Genomic DNA, 19,633 nt, shown 5'->3' with positions numbered 1-19,633 from the left:
CTTTTCACCATCTCATGTCTCACAAGTGGACAGCCACTTCCACAAGCAAGTTTCAGGTCTTTGTGGTAATGTGCCATCCCATTTATGCATTGCTTAACCATTTAACATGCAGAAAACTGTGTTGTTTTTATTAGTTTCCTACATTTCCTGTGAGTGTAACTAATAAAGATTTGGAATGTGAGTGTGCAACCCCATTTTCCCATGAGCCCTGTGATTTGTTTGGAGTATTGTGCATAGTATGGAGTAAGAATGCTTGTCATACATGATAGCAGAGCCAACTGCTATTAAAATGAAATAAGATGAAAAATTCAGTTCCTCAGTTGCATAAGTCACTTTTCAAGGGCTCAGTAGCCACCTGTAGCTAGTGTAGGCTGCCATATTATAGAGAACATAACACCAATAGAGAACATTTCCATTATCACAGCAGGTCTACTGGACAGCACTAACATATAGCTGAAATGTTCAGTCTGAAAGGTCAGATAGAACGATGAGTTTACACAAGAGCTCACTTAAACTTCTCCCAATACCATGTTAGATCTGTGGCTGTCCCATCATTCTGAGTTCCTTATCTGCTGAGACCATGACCCAAGGACTCATGGGACTACTTTCTCTCATCCTGTTTGTTTTCTGTTCTTTGAGTTGATACTGCTGAAGTTGTTTCATTGCTTATGTTCTTTTGCAGGTGAAATTTGAAGCTCAGAAGAAAATTTTAGAGAGACTAGAATTTTACCTCCAAGGGCTAAATGGAGTCAATATGACAACAACTGGACCCAGATCCAAGGGGCTCTGCTGTTTTCTCCATCCTATTATACCTTCTGTAAGTCCGTACTTCCCTATCCTTTATCTACTAAGTCTCCTTAATAGCTAATAATATCAGCCAGTACTTAACTGGGCACTTGCTGGGGACCAGGCTCTATGCTAAGTGAGTAACATGCATCATTGTCTTGTTTTACTGTTTCCAGTCACACTGAGGGTAGACACTATCATTTTACAGATGAATACTTGAGGCTCAGTGATTTTATTATTTTTGTCTATTTAAAATTTTTACTTTTTGGCTGCACTGGGTTTTTGTTGCTGCACACAGGCTTTCTCTGGTTGCAACAAGCAGGGGACTATTCTTTAGTTGTGTTGTGTGGGTTTCTCATTGTGGTGGCTTCTCTTGTTGGCAGAGCATGGGCACTAGGGCATGCAGGCTTCAGTAGTTGTGGTGCATGGGCTTAGTTGCTCCATGCCATGTGGAATCTTCCTGGACCAGGGATCAAACCCATGTTCCCTGCATTGGCAGGTAGATTCTTAACCACTGCAGCACCAGGGAAACCCAAGAGATTAAATAATTTGCTGAAGGACACACATCTAGAAAGTGCCAGATCTAAGGTTTATACTTAGGTCAATCTGATGCAAAGCCACTTTTTCAACAATTACACACTGCTACCTCCTTAGAAAGATCTCAGACTTTGGAAAACTTATAATGAGGCTGCAGAGAGGCAGAATTTACTTTGTGGCAGAGGTTGACAAACTATGGCCCAAAAGCCACATCTGCTCTGCTGCTTGACTTTGTAAATAAAGTTTTATTGGAACACAGCTGAGCTCACTTGTTTATAGATTATCTGTGGCTACTTTTGCACTGCCATGGCAGAGTCAAATAGTTGGGATAGGGACCACACAGCCTGAAAAGCCTAAAATTATTTACTATTTGGCCCTTTATTGGGCTTCCCAGATGGCTCAGTGGTAAAGAATCTGCCTTCCAATGCAGGAGACGCCAGAGACATGGGTTTGATCCCTGGGTTGGGAAGATCCCCTGGAGAAGGGAATGGCAAACCACTCCAGTATTCTTGCCTGAAAAATTCCATGGGCAGAGGAGCCTGGAGGGCTATGGCCAGGGGGTCACAGAAAGTTAGACAAAACTAAGCACACATGCACACTTCCTTTATTGAAAAAGGTTTTCAGCTCCTGCTTTATGGAAAGATTGGATCTCTTTTTCTTCTATACAGTGTCTATGGAGTGCTTTTATCTTCTCAGCCATGGACTTTCATGTAGTCGTATCTCCTAATCAAGCATCTTTTATTTTTTTCTCATCCAGAGAACACTCTTTCATTCTTTGTATTTTGTCCTGCTTGGTTTTAATTTACCTGTTGTCCCTATCCTGTCCTTCTGCCTTCTCCAGCCTGTCATTGATGGCTACTGAAATAAGTCCACCTTCTCTGTGAACCGAGGTCCAGGTGGCAATCCAAAGACTGTGGGGTACTACCTGGGAACTTGGAGAGGTCAGCTGAAGCATGTGCCTAGTAGAAATAACAAACCAAACACTGAAAGGAAAGGGGAGATTGCAGAGAACAGTGTCTGTGGGAGTGGAGAGGAGTGGGAAATATGGTGGATTTAAAGGAGATGGTTGAATTTGAAGCCTTTGATGCCCCATGGACTGTAGCCCCACCAGGCTCCTCTGTCCATGGAATTCTCCAGGCAAGAATACTGGAGTGGATTGCCATTCCCTTCTCTAGGGATCTTCCCAACCCAGGGATTGAACCTGGGTCTCCTGCATTGCAGGCAGATTCTTTACCATCTGAGCCACCAGGGAAGCCCAAAGGAGAAGGTTGAATTGGAAGCCTTTGATTTAGAGCATGATCACAAGGTTAATTGGAGATGTGGTGTGTATAGATACACAATGGAATCTTACTCAGCCACAAAAATAATGAAATTATGCCATTTGCAGCAACGTGGATGGACCTAGAGATTATCGTATTAAGTGATATAGTTCAGTTCAGATCAGTCGCTTAGTCGAGTCTGATTCTTTGTGATCTCATGAACTGCATCATGCCAGGCCTCCCTGTCCATCACGAACTTCCGGAGTCTACCCAAACCCATGTCTATTGAGTCGGTGATGCCATCCAACCATCTCATCCTCTGTCGTCCCCTTCTCCTTCTGCCTTCAATCTTTCCCAGCATCGAGGTCTTTTCAAATGAGTCAGCTCTTCGCATCAGGTGGCCAAAATATTGAAGTTTCAGCTTCAACATCAGTCCTTCCAGTGAACACCCAGGACTGATCTCCTTTAGGATGGACTGGTTGGATCTCCTTGCAGTCCAAGGGACTCTCAAGAGTCTTCTCCAACACCACAGTTCAAAAGCATCAATTCTTTGGCACTCAGCTTTCTTTATAATCCAACTCTCACATCCATACATGACCACAGGAAAAACCATAGCCTTGACTAGATGGACCTTTGTTGCCAAAATAATGTCTCTGCTTTTCAATATGCTGTCTAGGATGGTCATAACTTTCCTTGCAAGGAGCAAGTGTCTTTTAATTTCATGGCTGAAGTCACCATCTGCAGTGATTTTGGAGCCCAGAAAAATAAAGTCAGCTATTGTTTCCATTGTTCCCCCATCTATTTGCCATGAAGTGATGGGACCAGATGCCATGATCTTAGTTTTCTGAATGTTGAGCTTTAAGCCAACTTTTTCATTCTGATCTTTCACTTCCATCAAGAGGCTCTTTAGTTCTTTACTTTCTGCCATCAGGGTGGTGTCATCTGCATATCTGAGGTTATTGATATTTCTCCCGGCAATCTTGATTCCACCTTGCGCTTCTTCCAGTCCAGCGTTTCTCATGATGTACTCTGCATATAAGTTAAATAAGCAGGGTGACAATATACGGCCTTGACGTACTCCTTTTCTTATTTGGAACCAGTCTGTTGTTCCATGTCCAGTTCTAACTGTTGCTTCCTAACCTGCATACAGGTTTCTCAAGAGGCAGGTCAGGTGGTCTGGTATTCCCATCTCCTTCAGAATTTTCCACAGTTAATTGTGATTCACACAGTCAAAGGCTTTGGCATAGTCAATAAAGCAGAAATAGATGTTTTTCTGGAACTCTCTTGCTTTTTTGATGATCCAGCGGATGTTGGCAATTTGATCTCTGGTTCCTCTGCCTTTTCTAAAACCAGCTTGAACATCTGGAAGTTCATGGTTCATGTATTGCTGAAGCCTGGTTTGGAGAATTTTAAGCATTACTTTACTAGTGTGTGAGATGAGTGCAATTGTGTGGTAGTTTGAGCATTCTTTGGCATTGGCTTTCTTTGGGATTGGAATGAAACGTGACCTTTTCCAGTCCTGTGCCCACTGCTGAGTTTTCCAAATTTGTTGGCATATTGAGTGCTGCACTTTCACAGCATCATCTTTCAGGATTTGAAAGAGCTCAACTGGAATCCCATCACCTCCACTAGCTTTGTTCGTAGTGATGCTTCCTAAGTGGCATAAGCTAGACAGATAAAGAAAAATATATTATATTGCTTATATGTGGAATCTAAAAAAAATAATACAAATGAACTTATTTGCAAATCGGAAATAGACCCACAAACACAAAACAAATTTGTTATTACCAAAGGGGAAAGTGAGGGGAAAGGATAAATTAGGAGTTTGGGATTAACATAGACACACTACTATATATAAAACAGATAACTAACAAGGACCTAATGTGTAGCACAGGTCCTTGTGCTATATATTAAACTCTACTGAATATTCTGTAATAACCTGTAAAGGAAAAGAATCTGAAAAAGAACATATATATGTATGTGTGTATATGTGTATACATGTGCTGTACATGTGAAAATAACACAAAATTGTAAATCAACTATACTTCAGTTAAAAAAGACATAAAAAACCAAGGTTAATTGGGGATACTTTTTGGTGGGTAATCATTCTATTATAGTGCTAGCAATCAACCTCCACCCCCAGCTTTCTTCCTCTAAAAACCATATGCCTGAGACCTAGTAAGCATTTCATCAGTGTTAATGCTGGTACTGTTGCTCTCTCATTATCATCACTGTTGTCATCATTGTCGTCATTATTGTCTTCATTTTATGTTGCTTTCTGTACTAACAGCGGTCTCCTGCTTATTAGACAGATGCCCTTTCTATTTCACATCCCTAAATCCCTGAAAATCAGAGCTTTCTGTGATAAATCTACCTTAAAAGAATTGATAGGGAAGGTGAGTTCTGTGAGGGAAATCACAGTGTCATATTTCTGAGACTTAATTCTAGTATCCATTCCCAGATTCCATTCCTGAACTTTCCATTTGCCCATTTTCAATAAATTCACTTGAAAAACCATGTTTTTATATTAGTCACACTGTTTAATATCCATATGCCTTAGACTACAGTTCATTAGGGCAGGCACTTGGGTTTCTTTTTTTCCCCATGTACTGAATTAAATGAGTATATGACGTCAGTGTTCTGTTATTCACTAACAGAAAAGCAAAACCCATTACATTTTATTTCCCTCTTAAAATCTGAACAGAAAGCATACCTTGTCATATCATGCATTTGTGGCAGGAGAGAAAATATTGAGAACTAGCTCTGTTAAGAATAGGTGTTTTAATGGCTAGACCAGGAAGCAGGTTTTTCCTCTGAAAAATGGCCTTGAGCATGAATTAGGTACTTTGCTTCTTCACATCTGCATATGCCTCTGTGGAGGAGAGGATTTGAGTTGCCAGACATTTTCTTCTAAATTATCTTTTAGGAAGAAACTGTGTAAATCAAATTCTTTTTCTTTCCATAGACAGGGATGTAGTCTGTGTACGGTCTAACCATCGGAAAAACATCCCCGAGAAACACAATCAAGTGGCACAGGTAATAAGGAACAAAGAAAGGCTGGTTGAAGATGACCCCGGGCATTGCAGTCTAACTACAGCAACCCTGACATTTTAATAATAGAGCCACATCTAGTGCTGCAGGGGAGGAGGGGTTCTGTTCTGAAAGTGTACCTCTTAACGTCAGAGAGAACATTGCTAGTGTTTCATTTCAGAGAGGATGGAGAGGAGGAGAGAGAACTGCATCCATTATTGCAAATGTCAAATGTCCAAACAATTTAATAGGGGGAAAATTTAGAACAGAGAGGTACTGATGAGGACAGGATAGCAAGTAGCGTGTGTCTGAAATAGTGGGAAGGCTAGTGTTTTCAGCAGAACAAGGTTGAAAAATATGATGAGAAATGTGGGAGTGGGCATAAGACATCTACATCATGACATTTTTACATCCTTCTGTTTCATGTACCCATTATTTACTGAGTACCTACTATGGGTCAGGCACTGTGGTACGTGCTGGGGATCCAGGGGTGACTCAAACATGGTACCTGCCTTCCTGGAACTTAAAAAGGGAAAAGCCTTACTTATGAGGACTAAACAAGACTCCCAACTGAGATACTTGTTCCCTATTTATACTTACTAGTATCCATCAGCTTTATGAGACTTGGTGGTTCCTTCTGATAGGACACATCTTGGCCTCAAAGATTTCCTGGCCAGGACATAGCTCTCATCATAGGATCATTTTCCAGAAATCTTCCTACATGACCCTTATCAGCGTCTTCTCCCATTGTATTCAGTGACTATTCTAAATTCTTACCTCTCCTTGAATTTCCTATCCCATCACGTTTACCCTTGCTTTTGACAGATGGCTGTGCCTGGTTCTTCACTGGAAAATTAAGACCACCAGATGAGAACTCTCTTAGCTACTTCCCCTACCATCTACCAATTTTGCTGAAACCTTACCCCGCTTTTTCCTCCTATCTCAGTGAAATGCTCTCAGTTCTCCCTGTCCAAGGTTGTTCTTCTTGAAACACCATCTTGGACTCATCTCTCTCCCCAGGATCCTTGCTCCTTCATTACATTCCCTCTTTCTCCTATATCTTTACCTCTTTTTCCCCACCTATGTAAGCTCTTTTCTTTCAGTTCATAAGCATGTTCAGTATTTTTCATCTTTTTAAAAAAAATCTGATGGTTCTTGCTTCTGCCCCCAATAATCCCTAGAAATCAATCTTTCCAAAGTTACCAATGACCTCTGTTTTGCCAAATTTAATGGAAACTTTCTGCCCCTAACTTATTCAACTTTTCTCTGCCTTTGGCACCACTTCTTATTCTTATTTTCCTCCTTGGGAACACTGTTTTTGTTTGGTTTCTATGATACCATTCTCTGATGGGTTTCCTCCTGTTTCTCTGGCCAAAATCTCTTAGTCTTTCTTATGGGATCTTTTTCTCATTTTCTGTCCCATGGTAAGTGTTAGTATCCTCCAGGACTCTGCCCTTGGCCTTGTTTTTGAATATATTCATGGGAGACTGAACACCCCTATAGCTGATGATTGGAATCAGTCAGTCAGTTCAGTCACTCTGTCGTGTCCAACTCTTTGCGACTCCATGGACTGCAGCACACCAGGCTTCCCTGTCCATCACCAACTCCCAGATTTTACTCAAACTTATGTCCATTGAGTCAGTGATGCCATCCAGCCATCTCATCCTCTCTCATTCCCTTCTCCTCCTGCCTTCAATCTTTCCCTGCATCGAGGTCTTTTCAAATGAGTCAGTTCTTCACATCAGGTGGCCAAAGTACTGGAGTTTCAGCTTCAGCATCAGTCCTTCCAATGAACATTCAGGACTGATTTCCTTTAGGATGGACTGGTTGGATCTCCTTGCAGTCCAAGGGACTCTCAAGAGTCTTCTCTAACACCACAGTTCAAAAGCATCAATTCTTCAGTGCTTAGCTTTCTTTATAGTCCAACTCTCACATCCATACATGACTACTGGAAAAACCATAGCTTTAACTAGATGGATGGATGATTGGAATGACCACCTATAAATTGACAACTCCTAAACTTACATTTTCATTCCAGCTCCGTCTTGAGCATTGTCCTGCGGAGCTCTTCAAGTCAGCATTGGCCCACATTAAGATTTCTCAACCTCTACACTATTTACATTTTGAATTGAATAATTACTTATTGTTTGGGGCTGTTAGGTGTGCTGTAAGATGTTTACCAGCATCCCTGGCCTCTGCCCTTAGGGACCATCAATCCGTTGTGACAACCAAAAATGTTTCCAGATATATTTTGTGCAGTACAATCACTTCTGGTTGAGAACCATTGCCCTAAACTAAATATATCCTCTTCTCTTTCCAAGTGTGCCCTTTTTTTCCTCACCTTAGTAAATGGTAGCAACATGTACTAGAAACGTACATCATCTTTGACTTCTCTGTCTTTTTTATGGCTGGGCCATGCAGCTTCCAGGATCTTAGTTCCCCAGCTAAGGATCAAACCCATGCTCCCTGCAGTGGAAGTGCAGAGCCCTAACCACTAGGCCAGTAGGGAATTCCCCTAGATTCCTCTGTCTTAATCCCACTTCTTCCTCAGCCGCATCTAATTATCTCCAAGTCCTTTCAGTTTTCCTTTCCTTTTTTTTTTTTTGGTGCTGTGGGGCAGTGATGGGGGAGTTTTGTTCTTATTTTGTTTTTGGTTTTGTTCTTATTTATTTACTGGGTTCAGTTTTTCTTTCTAAAAATATCTTGACTCCACCCTCTTCTTTCTATTTCCACCACCATTATCACTATTATTATTACTACCACTCCAGTCCAAGCTTCCATCTTCTCTCAGACTGCTACAATAGCTTCTAAATTGGTCTCACTATTATTTAGGGTCTGTTTGTTATGCATGTATGCGTTCTTAGTCGTTCCAGTCTTGTTAGACTCTTTGCGACCTATGGACTGTAGCCGGCCAGGCTCCTCTGTCCATGGGATTCTCCAGGGAAGAATACTGGAGTGGGTTGCCATGCCCTCCTCCAGGGGATCTTCCCCATCTGGGGATTGAAGCTGTGTCTCCAGAATTGCAGATTCTTTACCCACTGAGCCACCTGGGAAGCCCCTATATTGTTAGGATTCTATAAATATTCACTCCTGTGCCAAATAGATGTATTAAGATTTTGTTTCCTTTATTGTATGTACTATTTTTTCTTTCATTTTGTATTATGGAAAGTTACAAACATATTAAAGTATAGAATGATATAACAAACCACATATACCCATTAACAAGCTTCAATAACTATCAACACGTGGCCCAACTTGTTTTCGCTGTCCTCTCACCCACTTTCCACTAACCCCTTTGGATTTGATTGAGGCAAATTCTAGGCATTGTATTATATAATATGCTAATACTGCAGCTTGAGTTTTAACAGAAAGGACTTAAATTTTTAAACATAATTTCATACTCTTGTCACACCTGAAAATAAGCATTTATCCCTTAATATCATCAAATACCTAGTAAATGTTCAGATTTGGCACTATATTATCTCATAAAAGGGGCTTCCCTGGTGGCTCAGATGGTAAAGAGTCTACCTGCAGTGTGGGAGACCTGGGTTTGATCCCTGGGTCAGGAAAATCCCCCGGAGAAGGAAATGGCAACGCACTCCAGTATTCTTGCCTAGAAAATCCCATGGATGGAGGAGCCTGGCAGGCTATAGTCTATGGGGTTGCAAAGAGTTGGACACAACTGAGTGACTTCACTTTCTTTCTTATCTCAAAAAACTTGATTGTTATAGTTGGTTTGTTCAAACCAAGATTCAAGCAAGATTCAAGGTATACACATTGCATTTGATTAACATGTCTCTTTAGCCTCTTAATTTATAAGTACTTTTCCCAATTAATTTCTTTGTCCCTGCAGTTTACTTTTTAAAGAAACTGGTTTGTTTTCATGTGGAGATTCTCACTTTCTGGATTTTGCTGATTGAATCTTCTTGATATCATTGAGTATTCTTCCTCTGTCCCCTGTATTTACTATGAGCTGGTAGATGTAGAGTGTTTATCAGAATCACGTTTGATTTTTGGCAAGAATGTTTTTATACATAATGTCTAATGGGCTGTCTTTTGGTGATGTTAAGATTGAACTGTTGATTCAGGTATCATCAGTCTCATCCACTCATTGAAAAGTTCCCTGTCAGCTTTTCACCTAATGGTTTAGCTGTCTTTGGTGATCATTGCCTAGATCCATTATTTCAGAAAGGGGTTGCAGTGTAGTGATATTCTAAATCTATCATTTATTAGTAAAAATCCTTATAGAAATAACTTTTCCCTACCAATCCTTTGATTACTCTAAGGTACTCTTACAAGAAAGGCAGGATAAATCCTTGTTTCTTTGTCCTTCCTCAAAAGATGATCAGTTAAATGTGTTTGTTTTGGTACCATTATGAATCATAAATTTTTTTAGCATACTTGATGTATTTTAATCTACTACAGCTAACTAGAGTTTTCTTGGTACTCAAAATATTCCATTTTTGGCCAATTGAAACCTCTTTAGGTTGCTTATGAACCCTAGATGGCCCTGATAGTTCTAGAATGGTAAGATATTTCTAGCACACCTAGTCCATTTTCTGTTTAGGAGCTGAAATCAGCCATTTCTTCAAGGAATCCTTGTCTCGTTTAATGGGAAATGGTAGGGTGCTAGGTGGGTGCTTATTTATACTAAGTTGGTCATATTTCAAAGCCTCGTAAGTGGACAGTGCTAGGAAATATTTTTTAAAAGAGAAAATATATCATGTATTTATAGCGATATACCCAAATCAAATTAAAAATTACAGAGTTTTTACTTAAATCCTTTGATTTTATATTTTTATCTCCTGTCTCTTACAGTAAAAACTTTAGTCCTGACAACATTAGTATAATTACAGTTGACCCTTGAACAAGTTCACAGTTAGGGGTGCCAACCCCAGTGCAGTTGAAAATCCACCTCTTATCTGTGATTCTTCATCTGTGGATTCAATCAGCCATGCATCATATAGTCCCTGTAGTACAGGTTTAGTGAAAAAAATCCTCCTATAAGTGGACCTATGCAGTTCAAACCCATATTGTTCAAGGGTCAGCTGTACCTATTTATTCTATACGAGTTTTTATGTACAATTTCAGAACAATCGTACTAATATTACTAACAAATGGTTACTGAAAAGAGTTCGAGATCTCTGTCCAGTTCTTTTTGTCAAATTATTGTGATTGTGAAGGAATTCATCTCTTTGTAGTTACATCACCAACTTGACACTTAATACATGGGTTGGTTTTTTTTTTCCCCTCATTTTGCTTGCTTTCAAATTATAGGGATGGATTTTTTTTTTTTTTTTACTTTTTCCTTTTGATTGAATTTTTAAAATAATTTTATAAGATATTTACATGGTTTCAAAGTCAAATCTACAAAATGAAGGTGTATTTAGAGAGTTCTAGCTTTCACCTCTGACCCGTCTACCCAGTTTGCTTCCTTCGTCTAAGGGTGACATTATTATTCACTTTTATTTATTTGTGAAAAATGGAAACACATTTGTATCTCCCCCTTTCTTAGCTAAAAGGTAGCTTAATGTGCACATGGTTCTGTATCTTTTTAAAAAATTAATTTATTTATTTTAGTTGGAGGCTAATTACAATATTGTAGTGGTTTTTGCCATACATCAACATGAATCAGCCATGGATGTACATGTGTTCCCCATCCTGAACCCCCCTCCCACCTCCCTCCCCATCCCATCTCTCAGGGTCATTCCAGTGCACCAGCCCTGAGAACTCTGTCTCATGCATTGAACCTGGACTGGTGATCTGTTTCACATGTGATAATATACATGCCTCAATGCTGTTCTCTCAAATCATTCCACCCTGGCCTTCTCCCACAGAGTCCAAAAGTCTGTTCTTTACATCTGTGTCTCTTTTGCTGTCTCACATATAGGGTCATTGTTACCATCTTCCTAAATTCCATATATATGCATTAATATACTGTATTGGTGTTTTTCTTCCTGACTTACTTCACTTTGTATAATAGGCTCCAGTTTCATCCACCTCATTAGAACTGATTCAAATGCATTCTTTTTAATAGCTGATTCCATTGTGTAATATTGTAATATTCTACTGTGTATACATACCACAGCTTTCTTATCCATTCCTCTGCTGATGGACATCTAGGTTGCTTCGATGTCCTAGCTATTGTAAACAGTGCTGTGATGAACATTGGGGTACATGTGTCTCTTTCAATTCTGGTTTCCTCAGTGTGTATGCCCAGTTTTTTTTTCCATTTAATAATGTACTTTGTTTTTTTAAAAAAAATAGCTGCTTAGTTTTATATAATGTGATGAATTTTAAAACTTTTGGTTTCATGGCTTGATTAATTACATCATTTTCTCATTGGCTTAGTTTTCTATGAACCTATTGCTTTTTGTTTCTTCTGAGTGCTCTAAGAGCTCTGTTGAACATTCATCAATATTATCCATATGGTCAAAAACTTGAGTTTAGTTTTTTTCCCTGAAGAGCTTTTTTCTGGAGAATCCATGCTAGGCTCCTGAGGGCTTCTGCTGGACTGTTACCTTGGGACTCCTTTTTCTGTTCTCTTCCTGTCCTTCCCCCTGTTTCTGAGATCCTCTATGTCTTTTTCTGGTTTACATCCTTATTTGGCTGGAATACAACCTCCATTAGCTTCCTGAGGAAGGATTCCCAGGAATAAGAGTCTTTGCATGTCTATAAATGTCTTCATTCTTTCCTGACATGTGATTAAGAGTTTTTCTAGATTTCAAATTCTAGATTTGAATCATTTTCTTTTATAAATTTGAAGACACGGTTTCATTGTCATCTGACTGCTAGTGTGGTGTAAATCTAAATGCCACTTGAAGTTCTATTTCTTTGTAGATAATCTCTACCCTCTTTTTTGGTCTAGAAGCTTTTAGGAAATCTGTTTATCCCTGAAACTTCATGACCATGTGGCTCTTCTTTCACTCATGGTGGTGGGCACTTTGTAGCCTTTTTTAACCTGGAAGCTAGTATTTTCAGATGTAGGGAATTTTTCTGTGTTATTTCTTTAAATATTTTTTATTTTTATTTTCTGTCCATGCCACTCAGCTCATGGGATCTTAATTCCCTGACCAAGGATTGAACCCTGGCCTCTGCAGTGAAACCGCCAAGTCCTAACCACTGGACTGCCAGGGAATTCCCTATTTTTATTTTATTTTTTGAAGTATAGTTGATTTGCAATGTTGTGTTAGTTTCAGGTATACAGCAAACTGATTCAGTTATACATATATATTCTTTATCATATTCTTTTCCTTTATAGGTTATTATAAGATATTGAATATAGTTCCTTCTACTGTATAGCAGATCCTTGTTGCTTATCTATTTTATATATAGGAGTGTGTATAAGTTAATTCCAAACTCCTAATGTATCCCTCCCCCAATCCTTCCCCGTAGATAAGTTTGTTTTTATATCTGTAAGTCTATTTTGTAAATAAGTTAGTTTGTATCATTTCTTTGAGATTCTGCATATAAGTGATAGCATATGATATTTATCTTTTTTCCATCTGACTTAATATGGTAATCTCTAGGCTTATTCTGGAATGTGAAGTCAAATGGGCCTTAGGAAGCATCACTAAGAACAAAGCTAGTGGAGGTGATGGAATTCCAGTTGAGCTCTTTCAAATCCTGAAAGGTGACGCTGTGAAAGTGCTGCACTCAACATGCCAGCAAATTTGGAAAACTCAGCAGTGGCCACAGGACTGGAAAAGGTCAGTTTTCATTCCAATCCAAAGAAAGGCAGTGCCAAAGAATGCTCAAACTACCGCACAATTGCACTCATCTCACACGCTAGTAAAATAATGCTCAAAATTCTCCAAGCCAGGCTTCAGCAATACATGAACCATGAACTTTCAGATGTTCATGTGGTTTTAGAAAAGGCAGAGGAACCAGAGTTCAAATTGCCAATATCTGATGGATCATGGAAAAAGCATGAGAGTTCCAGAAAAACATCTATTTCTGCTTTATTGACTATGCCAAGGCCTTTGACTGTGTGGATCACAATAAACTGTGGAAAATTCTGAAAGATATGGGAATACAAGACCTCTTGATCTGCCTCTTGAGAAACCTGTATGCAGGTCAGGAAGCAACAGTTAGAACTGGACATGGAACAACAAACTGTTTCCAAATAGGAAAAGGAGTACATCGAGGCTGTATATTGTCACCCTGCTTATTTAACTTATATGCAGAGTACATCATGAGAAATGCTGGGCTGGAGGAAGCACAGGCTGGAATCAAGATTTCTGGGAGAAATATCAATAACCTCAGATATGCAGATGACACCACCCTTATGGCAGAAAGCGAAGAGGAACTAAAGAGCCTCTTGATGGAAGTGAAAGAGGAGAGTGAAAAAGTTGGCTTAAAACTCAACATTCAGAAAACTAATATCATGGCATCTGGTCCCATCACTTCATGGCAAGTAGATGGGGAAACAGTGGAAACAATGGCTGACTTTATTTTTTTGGGCTCCCAAATCACTGCAGATGGTGATCGCAGCCATGAAATTAAAAGACGCTTACTCCTTGGAAGGAAAGTTATGATGAACCTAGACAGCATATTGAAAGGCAGAGACATTACTTTGCCAATAAAGGTCCATCTAGTCAAGGCTATGGTTTTTCTAGTGGTCATGTATGGGTGTGAGAGTTGGACTAGAAAGAAAGCTGAGTGCCGAAGAATTGATGCTTTTGAACTGTGGTGTTGGAGAAGACTCTTGAGAGTCCCTTGGACTGCAAGGAGATCCAACCAGTCCATTCTGAAGGATATCAGTCCTGGGTGTACTTTGAAAGTAATGATGCTAAAGCTGAAACTCCAGTACTTTGGCCACATCATGCGAAGAGTTGACTCATTGGAAAAGACTCTGATGCTGGGAGGGATTGGGGGCAAGAGGAGAAGGGGATGACAGAGGATGAGATGGCTGGATGGCATCACCGACTCGATGGACATGGGTTTGGGTGAACTCCAAGAGTTGGTGATGGACAGGGTGGCCTGGCGTGCTGTGGTTCATGGGGTCGCAAAGAGTTGCACACAACTGAGTGGCTGAACTCAGCTAGGCTTATCCCTGTTGCTGCAAATGGCATTATTTCATTCTTTTTTTAATGGCTGAGTAGCATTACATTTTATACATGTATATACTGTATCTTTATCCACTCATCTGTTGCTGAACATTTGCATTGCTTCCATGTCTTGGCTATTGTAAATAATGCTGCTATGGACAATGGGGTGCATGTATATTTTCAAATTATAGTTTTATCCAGATATGTGCCCAGGAGTAGGGTTGCTGAATCATATAGAAATTCTAATTTTAGTCTTTTAAGGAATCTCCATACTGTTTTCCATAGTGGTTGCACCAATTTACATTCCTACCAACAACGTAGTAGGGTTTCCTTTTCTCTACACTCTATCCAGCATTTACTATTTGTAGATTTTTTGATGATGGGCATTCTGACTGGTGTGATATATTATTTTTTAAATTATCTCCTTCCTCTCATTTTATATGTGCTGTCTCTTCTGCCTGTTATTTAGACTTTGGACTTCACAAATTAATTCTGTAGTCTGCTACTCACTCCTCTTCTATTTGCCATCTCTTTCCCCTTTTGTTCTTTTTATGAAATTTTCTTGACATAAATGCCAACATTTTTATTTTTTTTTCCTACTACCTTTTAATTTTCAAAAGCTTTACTTGTTCTCTCATTGGTCCTTTTGTATAGCATATTCTTTTTGTTAGTAATATACGTATATATATATATTGTTGTTGTTGTTCAATTACCAAGTCATGTCCGTCTCTTTGTGACTCCATGGAAGCATGCCAGGCTTCCCTGCCGCTCACCATCTCTTGGAGTTTACCCAAGTTGATGTGTGTGTATATATATATATATATATATATAATTTTGCTTTTTCCCCCTGTTCATTGAATTATCTGCTTCCTTTAGGAATATTTTTTCTTGTTTGTTTTGGGCACTGTCTTTTGCAATGGAGGCTTTAATCAAATATGACTTCATATTTAAAAATGAGGCCTTAAAAATTGATTGGCAATTCATCTTGAATGGGTTTGTTGATTCTTAGCTTCACTGCTGGTGCTTATGGGTGGGGGCCCATGTCTCTGTCTTGGGAGATCATTACTCTGAGACTTTTCAGTTTCTTGAGAGAATTTATATTGAATTTTCCAGTGTCCATTGCTCTGCCACCACTCTGCCTTGTATTTCCAAATTCAGAGCTTTTATGTGTTCATTTTCTCCTGAGGAAAAAAGAATCCCCAATCTCCTGCTATAGAAGGATAGAGGTTTTCAGTAGGATGAGGTTATTTACCAGTTTTATGTCCAGACTTTCAACTAAATCCTGTTTTTAGCACTATACCTTATTCCACCTCTGCCTCCTACAATACCTTGCACTTCAAGTTTCAGTCTTTCCAGCTTGGGTGGAGCAGATAAGCTTTATATCTCATCAGATCCCCCTTTGTAGGTAGTCCAGATGTAGCTTCCTTCATCTTGCTAAGTCAGTTGCCACTACAGTCTGCTTTGCATCTTTTAAAACTTTATTTAGTTTGCTCTTGTTGTCTTCTCTCCCATTATCTCTGTTCTTTCTTTCATTTATTCATTCAGCAAGTGCAATTGAGTACCAAGTGCCAGGCACTATTCTGGGTGCTTAGAATATAATAATGAAGAAAATATCCCTTCCCTTGTGGAACTTACATTTTAGTAGGGGGAGACAGATTTTAAAAAATAATAAAGTAAATTATATAATATATTAGAATGTGATAATTATGGCTGTGGTCTGAATGTTTATGTCCCTCCAAATTTTATATGTTGAAATCCTAACCCTCAGGGTAATAGTATTAGGAGGGTGGGGCTTTTGGGGGGTACTTAGATCATGAAAATGGAGTTCTCATGAAAGAAATTGTGCCCTTATAAAAGAGGCCCCAAAGAACTAGGTTGTCCCGTCTGCCATGTGAGGTTACAGTGAAAAGACACCTATCACTGAGGAAACTGTCACCAGACACTGAATCTGCCAGTATCTTGAGTTTGGATTTCCCAGTCTCCAGAACTGAGAAATTTTTGTTCTTTATAAGTCACTTAGTTTATGGTGATTTTGTTTTAGCAGTCCAGACAGACTGAGATAAATGCCATGGGAAGCCTACAGCAGGATAAGGAGGATGAGAATTCATAGGTTTGGGGGAAATATTGGTTGTAATTTTAAATGGGATCAAGGCAGGCTTCATTGAGAAGCCTGAATACTTGACATACATACTGATACTTTTACTTGAGTAAAGCAGTTTTCAACTGGGCGTGTTCAGTTCAGTTCGGTTCAGTCGCTCAGTCGTGTCCAACTCTTCACGACCCCATGAATCACAGCAAGCCAGGCCTCCCTGTCCATCACCAACTCCCGGAATTCACTCAGACTCACGTCCATCGAGTCAGTGATGCCATCCAGTCATCTCATCCTCTGTCGTCCCCTTCTCCTCTTGCCCCCAATCCCTCCCAGTGTCAGAGTCTTTTCCAATGAGTCAACTCTTGGCATGAGGTGGCCAAAGTACTGGAGTTTCAGCTTCAGCATCATTCCCTCCAAAGAAATCCCAGGGCTGATCTCCTTCAGAATGGACTGGTTGGATCTCCTTGCAGTCCAAGGGACTCTCAAGAGTCTTCTCCAACACCACAGTTCAAAAGCATCAATTCTTCGGTGCTGAGCCTTCTTCACAGTCCAACTCTCACATCCATACATGACCACAGGAAAAACCATAGCCTTGACTAGACGGACCTTTGTTGGCAAAGTAATGTCTCTGGTTTTGAATATGCAATCTAGGTTGGACATAACTTTCCTTCCAAGGAGTAAGCGTCTTTTAATTTCATGGCTGCAGTCACGATCTGCAGTGATTTGGGAGCCCAAAAAAATAAAGTCTGACACTGTTTCCACTGTTTCCCCATCTATTTCCCATGAAGTGACGGAACCGGATGCCATGATCTTCGTTTTCTGAATGTTGAGCTTTAAGACAACTTTTTCACTCTCCTCTTTCACTTTCATCAAGAGGCTTTTGAGTTCCTCTTCACTTTCTGCCATAAGGGTGGTGTCATCTGCATATCTGAGGTTATTGATATTTCTCCTGGCAATCTTGATTCCAGCTTGTGTTTCTTCCAGTCTAGCATTTCTCATGATGTACTCTGCATAGAAGTTAAATAAGCAGAGTGACAATATACATCCTTGACATACTCCTTTTCCTATTTGGAACCAGTTTGTTGTTCCATGTCCAGTTCTAACTGTTGCTTCCTGACCTGCATACAGATTTCTCAAGAGGCAGGTCAGGTGGTTTGGTATTCCCATCTCTTTCAGAATTTTCCAGGTTTATGGTGATCCACACAGTCAAAGGCTTTGGCATAGTCAATAAAGCAGAAATAGATGTTTCTCTGGAACTCTCTTGCTTTTTCCATAATCCAACGGATGTTGGCAATTTGATCTCTGGTTCCTCTGCCTTTTCTAAAACCAGCTTGAACATCAGGAAGTTCACGGTTCACGTATTGCTGAAGCCTGGCTTGGAGAACTTTGAGCATTACTTTACTAGCGTGTGAGATGAGTGCAACTGTGCTGTAGTTTGAGCATTCTTTGGCATTGCCTTTCTTTGGGATTGCAATGAAAACTGACCTTTTCCAGTCCTGTGGCCACTGCTGAGTTTTCCAAATTTGCTGGCATGTTGCCTGCAGCACTTTCACAGCATCATCTTTCAGGATTTGAAATAGCTCCACTGGAATTCCATCACCTCCACTAGCTTTGCTCGTAGTGATGCTTCCTAAGGCCCACTTGATTTCACATTCCAGGATGTCTGGCTCTAGATGAGTGATCACATCATCGTGATTATCTGGGTCATGAAGATCTTTTTTTGTACAGTTCTTCTGTGTATTCTTGCCATCTCTTCTTAATATCTTCTGCTTCTGTTAGGTCCATAACATTTCTGTCCTTTATCGAGCCCATCTTTGTGTGAAATGTTCTCTTGGTATCTCTAATTTTCTTGAAGAGATCTCTAGTCTTTCCCATTCTGTTGTTTTCCTCTATTTCTTTGCATTGATCACTGAGGAAGGCTTTCTTATCTCTTCTTGCTATTCTTTGGAACTCTGCATTCAGATGTTTATATATTTCCTTTTCTCCTTTGCTTTTTGCTTCTCTTCTTTTCACAGCTATTTGTAAGGCCTCCCCTGACAGCCATTTTGCTTTTTTGCATTTGTTTTCCATGGGGATAGTCTTGATCCCTGTCTCCTGTACAATGTCACGAACCTCATCCATAGTTCATCAGGCACTCTATCTATCAGATCTAGGCCCTTAAATCTATTTGTCACTTCCACTGTATAATCATAAGGGATTTGATTTAGGTCATACCTGAATGGTCTAGTGGTTTTCCCTACTTTCTTCAATTTAAGTCTGAATTTGGCAATAAGGAGTTCATGATCTGAGCCACAGTCAGCTCCTGGTCTTGTTTTGGTTGACTGTATAGAGCTTCTCCATGTTTGGCTGCAAAGAATATAATCAATCTGATTTTGGTGTTGACCATCTGGTGATGTACATGTGTAGAGTCTTCTCTTGTGTTGTTGGACGAGGGTGTTTGCTATGACCAGTGCATTTTCTTGGCAAAACTCTATTAGTCTTTGCCCTGCTTCATTCCGTATTCCAAGGCCAAATTTGCCTGTTACTCCAGGTGTTTCTTGACTTCCTACTTTTGCATTCCAGTCCCCTATAATGAAAAGGACATATTTTTTGGGTGTTAGTTCTAAAAGGTCTTGTAGGTCTTCATAGAATCATTCAACTTCAGCTTCTTCAGTGTTACTGGTTGGGGCATAGACTTGGATTACTGTGATATTGAATGGTTTGCCTTGGAAACGAACAGAGATCATTCTGTCGTTTTTGAGATTGCATCCAAGTACTGCATTTCGGACTCTTCTGTTGACCATGATGGCTTCTCCATTTCTTCTGAGGGATTCCTGCCTGCAGTAGTAGATATAATGGTCATCTGAGTTAAATTCACCCATTCCAGTCCATTTCAGTTC

The 19,633-nt window shown here is 39.8% G+C and overlaps 1 protein-coding gene across 1 annotated transcript in view; it reads left to right on the top strand.

The window, feature by feature from the left end:
- Positions 1 to 19,633, top strand: part of TRMT2B (tRNA methyltransferase 2 homolog B) — a 53,000-nt gene that overhangs the window by 8,635 nt on the left and 24,732 nt on the right. The window contains 3 exon segments of the mRNA XM_027535431.1: positions 683 to 817; positions 2,165 to 2,264; positions 5,548 to 5,621. Of these exon segments, the coding sequence (XP_027391232.1) occupies positions 683 to 817; positions 2,165 to 2,264; positions 5,548 to 5,621 (309 nt within the window).

The sequence above is a fragment of the Bos indicus x Bos taurus genome, chromosome X (assembly GCF_003369695.1).
Source record: "Bos indicus x Bos taurus breed Angus x Brahman F1 hybrid chromosome X, Bos_hybrid_MaternalHap_v2.0, whole genome shotgun sequence".
Classification (NCBI taxonomy): domain Eukaryota; kingdom Metazoa; phylum Chordata; class Mammalia; order Artiodactyla; family Bovidae; genus Bos; species Bos indicus x Bos taurus.
Note: the sequence above shows the minus strand (reverse complement) of the source record. Positions and strands in the feature narration are given on the sequence as shown.